Below are 8,856 nucleotides of genomic sequence, written 5' to 3' on the forward strand. Positions count from 1 at the left end.
CTCAGATCTCCCCATACTTGGCCTCAGAAGCATTCAGCTACATTATTTTCCAAACACAGCCCAAGTCCATCAATCTCAGAGTGGTATTGGAACGTGCCCCAAGGCCGCTTGGGATATCATCTTTTCACTTATATTAATGGCCCTGGTGAAAGCAACAGTGGCCTCTGGTTGGGGAAGTACTCTTGGCTTTTCAGAGGTCCTCTAGGCCTGAGCACATCTGCTCTGTCTTCATAGCTAGAGACCAGTCAACATCAAGCGAGCCTTAGCGCTTCCATGGGCCGACCGGCAGCTCTGAAAACATGTGCCTCTCACTCTTGTGGACGGCATAATTACATTCCTCAGGACCCTCCACAGAGAAGCGGAGACCAGGGAATGCCGTCCTGATCACGCACTCTGGGATGGATGGCCCCAAGCAGCCTCTTGGTCTCACACTCTCCCTCCTGCTGTGGAAGGCGCTCTGGGCTCTCAGAGGTGCTGCGCTAGTCCTGCTAAGCATCACGGCCGTGCCTTGTGATGAACGACAGGATGTTGGTTTCCTGCAGGCGGTGCTAGCACATTCTGAAGAGGCCGACCCAGAGGACAGGTCTTTGGAGGATGGATTTTTGGACAATAGCGATTCTCAAAAACCAACCTCCAAAAGCCTCAGGACTGCCGCTGTTATCAGTGGAGTCGGGCCAAAGCCAGATGAATACATCACGGAGCCTTAAAGAATAGCAAAACCAACAGAGGAGGCATCCCAGCATGAACTAGAGCTAAAAGTCCAAAGGAAGCCAGAAAACATTTTTTTTTGCCTTCCCTCCCCCTAGTGGCCAAATTTGGTAAAGCTCATAAGTTACTAGAGAGGGAAAGGTCCTCTCCTTGAGATCAGGTCCAGCATTGAGCCTTAATACTTCCCACTTCGTGCTGACAGATCGATGGCAGTTGGGATCACATCTAAAACATCTCTGCCCTTTATGAATAACTTCTTCCAGCAATAGTGTCCTCCTTTAGAGGAGAGGAGAGGAGAGGAGAGGAGAGGAGAGAAGAGAAGAGAAGAGAAGAGAAGAGAAGAGAAGAGAAGAGAAGAGAAGAGAAGAGAAGAAGAAGAAAAAAATGAAAGGCACATTTAGGCAATGACAACAATGAACCCACTGCCTGTGTAACTGTGCCTCACTCTGTATCTTGGGGGATAATGAATGAAGCATTTTTATAACCCTTACAATGTGCTGGGCACTGTACCATGTGATTTTTACAAATATCTCATTGGATCCTTGTAACAACCCTATGAGGTAGGTATTTTAAATACCCTCATTTTACATTGGAGGAAACTGAAGCAGAAAGGTAAATTGACTTACTCAGGATCATACAATGGGTAAGAGGATGGATCCAAATTTGAACTCAGAACTTCCTGACTTCAGGCCCAGAGTTCTATTCACACACTACCAGAGTTGGACCTCTATGGTCTACCACCCCAGGCAGCAGAGTCAATCGATGAGTTAATCTACAAGAACTTCTTACATGATTACCATATGTGTCAGGCACTAGGGACCAGTCACTCAGATTATCCCCCCATGGCCTCAGTGTTTTCATCTGTAAATGGGGCAGTGATCAAGGGACCAAATGGCCTCTGAGACCACTCTGATCCAGTAGCAATTTTCCTGAGAGATAGGAAGCAGGCTTCTTCCATCAGGACTCTGAACAGCAACCTAACAAGGGATCTGAAATTGTTCTGTACCCCTTCCTTCATAGTTTTGTGGTCATCCTGTAAATCATTCTACTGGTTCTACTCACTTCATTCTGACCAGTTTTACACAGATCACTTCCCATTGTGGGAATTCATCTAAATGGGGTTAAATTTCATTGGAAAACATTAAATAAAGAAAACCTATAATTATTTGACTTTATTGAAGAAAAATAACTCTGGGGAGCTAGGTTCAAATCCTGCCTCAATCATTTACTATCTATGTGATCTTGGGCACCAGGCTTCCTGCTTTGATACTTGTTCAGAGAGACTTTTAGTGTGGTCCATTCCCCAGAACCTGGGATTCTAGGTTGACTTTGATCAATAAACTTTGATTAAGCACCTACTGTGCGCCAGGCACTCGATTAAGCATCAGGAATACAAGAAGAGGCAAAGACAGTCCAACCCTCAAGGAGCTCCTAGTCTTGTGGAGCAGATGATAAGGAAACAAATCTAATCCCACAAGCTGTCTACAGGATAAACAAGGAAATAATTAAGCCAGGAGAAGGACTAGCTTGAGAGGGTTTGGGAAAGGGGAAAACCTCTAATAGAGGGGATTTGGGTGGAGATTTGAAGCCAGGGAATGCAGTAGGAAAAGCAGTGAAGGAAGAGCATTGTGGGGATGGGGGGCAGCCAGAGAAAGGGGCTAGAGCCAAGAGATGGAGAAAATAATAGAGAGGTTGGAGGTGGGGGAGGTTAGGAGAGAGAGAAGGAGTTCAGGTGTGGATGCTGGGTTCAAAACGTCTGAAAGGCCACTGGAAATGCCAGCTTAGAAGTCAGCAGAGACCTTGAAGAAGGAAAAGTAGATTTGTGAACTGTCAGAGATGGTCATTAAATCCATTGGGACCCATGAGATCCCTCATGGGAAGTAGTAGAGAAGAAGAGAAGAGGACCCAGGGCAGAACTCTGGAGGAGACCTACAGTGAGAGGGTGGGACCTGGAGGAAGACCCAGCAAAGGCCATAGAGAAGGACTGGTCAGAGAGGCCAGAGGAGAGCCAGGAGAGCGTGGGGTCCTGAAAACCGAGAGAGAAGAGAGAATGGTCAACAGTGTCTAAAGCTGCAGAGGTCCAGGAGAATGAAGATGGAGAAAAGGCCATTGAATGTGGCCAATCAAAATTGCTGTTACTTCAGAGAAAGCATGTTTATTGGAGTAACAAGATTGGGAGCCACATTGTAAGGGTTCGAGAAGAGAGCTCGAGGAGGGAACATGGAGGCTCCTATTGAAGACTGTCTTTTGGAGGAGTTTAGCTACAAAGGGCAGGAGAGCTAGAGAACTGTTCTTAACCATGAGGGAAGGAGGGTCAAGGGAGGTTTTCTTAGAATAAGGGTAACATGGCCATGTGTGTAGGCAGCAGGAAATGAGCCAGTAGAGATGGAGATTGAAAGTAAGTGAAAGAGTGGAGATGGCAGAGAACAATTTGTTTGAGGAGACAGGATGGAATCAAATCACTCGTGCACATAGAGGCATTGAATTTGATCAGAAGTCAGGCCGCCTCATCATGTGCATCGGGGAGAAGGAGGAGAGAGGGCTAGAAGGCCCCTGACTGATGGGAGATGATGGGGAAGAGAGGAGAAGAGGGAGCTCATGGCAAATGGCCCCTCAGTTGTTTGGGGATGTTCCAGTAAAATATAAGACAAGGCTCTAAGCTGAGAAGGTGGGAGAAGAGGAGCCTTGGGAGATTTGGGGAGGGATGAGAAGGTTCAGAACCACCTCAGGGGAGGGTGTGCAGAGCATCTACCAGTGGCCAACATTCATCCCTTTCTTTTATGCTGTTCCTTAGGAGAGCCTGGTGCAATCACTTCACCTGGGTGTCAACTCACTTAGAATCATTAGAACACTTAGAATTGTTAGAATGAATCCTGTAAGTCAGACATGGCTTCACTTCCTTCCCTATAGATTAGCAGAGATGTCCTGACCCCAGCAATGTACCAGACAAACCTGACCATGCTCACATCTAAACTTCCAGGATAGAGCTTTATTGCATGAGGATGTTCATGGTTGGGACGTGCCATTACTTAAAAGCCGTGTTTGCTTTCTCCCCCAGGCCTCCATCAAACCAAAATGTGGGCGAATGGTCAGCTTTTCTTCGGGCAGAGAGAACCCTCATGGAGTGAAGGCTGTGACCAAGGGGCAGCGGTGTGCCGTCGCTCTTTGGTTCACCTTGGACCCATTGTACAGAGAGTTGGTGAGTTCCCTTTGTGATGCGTCAGGAGGGTCTGCAGCAGGTGTGACTTGCTTCACACTGACCCATCTCATGGAATCTGTGAGCTGGGAGAATTCTCCAGAAAGGGGCCCCTTCCATGGACGTTAGAGACCAGAACATTTCAGAGAAATGCTTCCCTTCCTTTCCAACTTCATGAGGGTCATGTTGCCAGGACAGCCAAAACATGATGGATTTTAAGCAAGATTTACTTCATTCCAGGTCAATTTAGCAAACGTTGAGCAATTGTGCCAAGGCTCCAAAGACACAGCAAAAGAGCTGTTATTCCCCTGGGCCAGGAGATGGCTACTGCCCTAATCACTGAGTCTGACCACTTCTTCTGTCCTCAATATAATTACCAGAACAATCTTCCTAAAGGACAAGTCTGACTGGCTTACTTCCCTGCTCATGACTCTGCCAAGGCTCCCCACTGCCTTTAGGCATTTAGGACACTCACAGTCTGGCTCCACTTACATTTCCTGCCTTAGTCACCATTATTCACTTCACCAGCATTGCATTAGACCATTGTATCTAATGTAATTATGCACCACACACACCTACCCAGAACCCCCTGCTTCCTCACCTTTCTTTCCAGTGCACCTGGCTGCCCCAAGGCCTTATTCAGGTCCCACCTGAGCTGTTCAGATCCCTACCCAGATGAAAATGTTTTCTACCAACAGTTTCCCGGAGCACCATATCAGGATCTTTCCTTGGTCTTCTGCATACTCAGACATGTTTAGTGTGTGTCTACCTCTGTGCTCCCTCAGGCAGAATGTAGGCTTCTTGAGGGCAGGGTCTTCTTTGTTATCTTGTCCCCGCTGCCTAGCATGGTGCCTAGAACCCAGCAGGGGCTTAATAAAGGCATGGCCGATTGAATTAAATCCCAGTAAGAGCCAATTTCCTAGATCACATCACAGCTCGAAAAGCTTGATTGGCACGGCATCCGGTGGGCTTCCTTCTTTAGGGGCTTCATACCCACAGAGAGAATCCATACTCAGAGCAACAAAGAAAGCACCGAGCTTGGAATCTGGTCCTGAATTCAGATCCTGACCTTGATACTAGCTTTGTGACTGGGTGAATTTGGACTTCTCAGAGTGGGGCAGAATGCTAGAATCAGGGGTCCTGGGTCTGAATGAAGGTGTTTCTCCTAGCAAAACAACTCAGAGAAAAGTGCTAAAAAATCTCACTGGGTTTTCCAGGAGGGCTGGAAGAGGCGACATCTAAGAACCCAGCTAGTTCTCCACTGAGGAGCCTATTACACTCAGTTTCCCGATCTGTAGAATGAGGGAGTTAGAACAAGCTTAAGAGGTCCTTCCTGGTGCCAGGTGGCCAATGGGTAAAGAGCCAGGTCTAGGGACAGGAAATCCAGAGTTCAAATCTGGCCTCACGCACTTCCTCGCTGTGTGACTTTGGGTGAGTCACTTAACCCCCATTGTCTAGCCCTGACCACTCTTCTACCTTGGTTCCAAGACAGAAGATAAGAGTCAAAAAAAAAAAAAAAAAAAAAAAAAGTCGCACTAAGGGAGGCGCTGACAACATTCCAGCTCCACAGACCTTTAACTAGACGGGGAACCACTTCCTACAGAAAGCAGCCACTACTGTCTGCTCTTTGCCTCATGACTGAGTCAGGGAATAGGGGTTTGGGGGCTGAAAGTACCCTTGAGATCGCCCAGCCCAGGCCCTTCATTTGACAGAATCTGGACCCAATGTGCAGCCGAGTCCAGTGTCTTGTCTGTTCATGTGGAATCTGATTTCCTGGCCAAGACGGCAGCTGCCAGGAAGCTGGGAAGGGCGCCTGTCAGGGCAGGAGCGCCTGGGTGGCCGCCTCAGTCCTGCCTTTGGGTCCTCGAGCCTCTCATTTAAGGTGAATCATCAATCAATCAATCAATCAATCACTCAATAGTGCGAGGCAGCCTGAGGAGGAGGAAGAGCCCCTGGGCTCTGGGCTCTGGGCTCTGGGCTCTGGCCGTGTCCAGGCAGGGTCAGCAGGCCCAGAGGATGGAGGGGAACCTCCTGGAAGGACCCAGACCAAAAGCCACCTGGGGAAGGCTGGAGGAGCCGAGATCTGCGTCCCTGAAGGGGCTGTCCACCTGGAGGAGAGCCCAGAGCCCAGGGACTTGGTCTTCTTAAGCTGCTTGGATCCAGCTTTCCCCTGATATCAGCGAATCAGGAAGCTGCGAGAGGAAAAGGCCATTCTTCCCCCCCTCCAAAGAGCTCCAGCTTTGCCTCCAGGGATAGAAGGCAGCTGCTCCACCCAACGCTCTCCTCCGCCTTTTGGCGGGAAGCAGCGGCATCTAGTGGTCGACGCGGGTAACGCTCCAGAGTCTGGCCCGGGCTCCCCAGGGGAAGGGCACGCCTGGCCCCCTCGTTCTGGTTGAGGGGCTCCCGGGGAGGCCTCGAGCTCCACTGCTGGGTTCGGCACATTCTGCCACCTGGCGAAGGGCAGTCCCGGGTCCTGGACCCGAGAGAACGCCGCGGCCGCGGCCCCAGCTTAGACGAAGCACCTACGCCGCGCGGGGGGCGAGATGAAGGGCTGGAGGCGCAAGGAAAGCCCCCAGCCGGCCCCGGCGCCCCGAGAGCTCAGGCCGGCAGAGGAAACCCTCGCGAGCAGCCCTGCACCGCCGCGGCGGGGCCACTTGGGCTGCGAGGAAGGGCAGCAGGCTTCAGCCAAAGTCCCATTTAGCTGGGGAGCCCCTGCGCAAGCCCCTTCGTTTCCCGAGAGGCGGGGAGACACCTTCGTGTGCTCTGGGCAGACAGCCTCAGTCTTGGGCTCCCTTCTGGCCAATGGGGCTCGGTTTCCTCGTCTGTACAGATGGAGACACTGAGGCCCATAGCACGTAGCTCAGAGAGTCAAGGGGAAAAGAATATCAGCACCCGGCAAGGCAAGCAAACGTATGGAGATCTCTAGAAAAAAACAGAGGCAGCAAAGGTGGGCCAGAGTGCCCAGAGAGCTGGGGCTGCGGGCAGGAAGGCCCGAGTTCAAATCCAGCCCTAGACCCTCACCTGGGCCATTGGGGAGATGAAGAGCCTCCGCCTCCACCTCCAGTCGGTGGTTGTAAGAATGAAACGAGTTACTGTTTGTACAGCACTGTGTAAGCCTTGAAGGGATACAGAGATGCAGCTATGATAGGAAAGCCGGTGATAACGATGATCTCAGGCCTTCAGACCTCGGGAGCCATTCCCTCACACGCACACGCACACACACGCACACACATGCATGCACACACACGCACACACGCACACACACCCCTCTGAAATGAAGTAGAAAGAAGTCTCCCAGCAGCCTCCGAGTTTCTCTGACCTGGTTAGCACGGAAGGGAACGTCCGGTCCATCGAGGTGGCTGGGGAATGGGACGTGGTGCCGCGTGGACGGACGTTAATGGCATCTCGTGTCTTCTCTCCTACAGGAGCGGCTACAGGCTGATGAGATGATCCGACAGTGGAACCATGAACAGAGCATCAACCCCAAAGATGAACTATGAAAGTGGCCTCTCAGAATGTTCTATCCCATATTTATTTAATGACGTTAATCTTATTAGAACCTTTTATTTTTGTACAGAGTCTCGGTCTAAATTAACGGGTCACCTCCCTGCGGGCTGCTGGGGACCTTTTGTCTACACTCCTCCAATCTCTCAATCAGTCAGTTAGCCTCAGTGCATCTTCTAAGAGAACCGACGAGTCCACTCACAGTCACGTGCTAAGTGCCTTCTACTTGCTGGGGATGCAGGATGGGAGTCAGACAGCCTCGAGGAGCCTCCCTTCCAGTCAATCCCTGCCTTCCGGAGACGGAAAAGGAAAATCAACAATCCCTCCCCATCCATTTGTTAGGGATAGCGAAGCCCCTTCCTCTGTTCTCAATGGCATCCCAAGAACTGCAGCTCAAAGGATGGAGGTGATGTTGTGTATGATATCTCATTTGAGCTTCCCAACAGCCCTGGGCATTAGGTACGCTTATTGCCGCCATTTTACAGATGAGGACGGGGAGGCTGAGAAAGGTCAAGGGACTTGCCCAGGGTCACACATCTAGATAAGTATATGAGACAGGACTTAAACATGGGTTTTAGCCTCACACTCTATCCATTGAGCCACCTCATGTGGTTAGCGAGAGAAACAACCAAACCATCCCGGGCCAAAGCAAGGCAAAGAGGGCTCCCGACTTTGGAGAATGCAGGCCCGGGGAGTCATTGCTGTATTTTCCCCATAAAACCCAGAACCTGCTCCAGAACATTCAGGGCACTGTCCCGTGTCTTCTCCTGTGTATCCTGGGCCTGGATCACTTGCGGGCAATTTCCCGATCATTTCACCAGCTTTTGGGGGGACACCACACTTTTGTTACCGTACAACATTTCCGTGCTTTTGTCTGATTCTTTCAATAAAGGGAAACTTTCTTTTAACAGCGAGTGTTCTCAGGCTCTCGGTCATTCCTGCCACAGGCATCTGCCCAGAGGTGCCTCTCACATGCTGGTGGCTTCTGAGTCAACATCAAAGTTCATTAAATGGCCATCATGGACATCGTGCCAAGTGCTAGAAGGATACAAAGAGAAGGCAGTTCCTTACCTCAAGGTGGGCAGGCAGCCAGGCCGCCAATGGGCAACAAGCACTGGTTTAGTGCTCACTGTATGCTAGGTGCTGTGATGAGGCAAAAGGGAGACAGTGCTGGCCCTCGAGGAGCTTCCATTCAAATAAGGAGAGACAGATGGAAAAGGGTTGGGGTCGAAAGAGATGACTTGAGTGGGGGCACACGACCAAAGTCTTGAGTCAGAAACACGACCAGAAGGGGAATGAAGACATGTGACTGGGGGCAGCTGGGTAGCTCAGTGGATTGAGAGCCAGTTCTAGAGATGGGAAGTCCTGGGTTCCAATCTGGCCTCAGATACTTCCCAGCTGTTTGACCCTGGGCAAGTCACTTAACCCCCATTGCCTAGCCCTTACCA

The 8,856-nt window shown here is 50.5% G+C and overlaps 1 protein-coding gene across 1 annotated transcript in view; it reads left to right on the top strand.

Moving 5' to 3' along the window:
• The window catches only part of P3H2 (prolyl 3-hydroxylase 2), a 142,577-nt gene extending 134,260 nt beyond the window's left edge, over positions 1 to 8,317 (top strand). Inside the window, exons 14-15 of the mRNA XM_044670885.1 lie at positions 3,767 to 3,907; positions 7,330 to 8,317. Coding sequence (XP_044526820.1) covers positions 3,767 to 3,907; positions 7,330 to 7,404 — 216 coding nt within the window. The 3' untranslated portion in view covers positions 7,405 to 8,317. The remainder of the gene's footprint in view (positions 1 to 3,766; positions 3,908 to 7,329) is intronic.
• Positions 8,318 to 8,856: the final 539 nt, after the last annotated feature.

The sequence above is a fragment of the Gracilinanus agilis genome, chromosome 3 (genome assembly GCF_016433145.1).
Source record: "Gracilinanus agilis isolate LMUSP501 chromosome 3, AgileGrace, whole genome shotgun sequence".
NCBI classification, from domain to species: Eukaryota; Metazoa; Chordata; class Mammalia; order Didelphimorphia; family Didelphidae; genus Gracilinanus; species Gracilinanus agilis.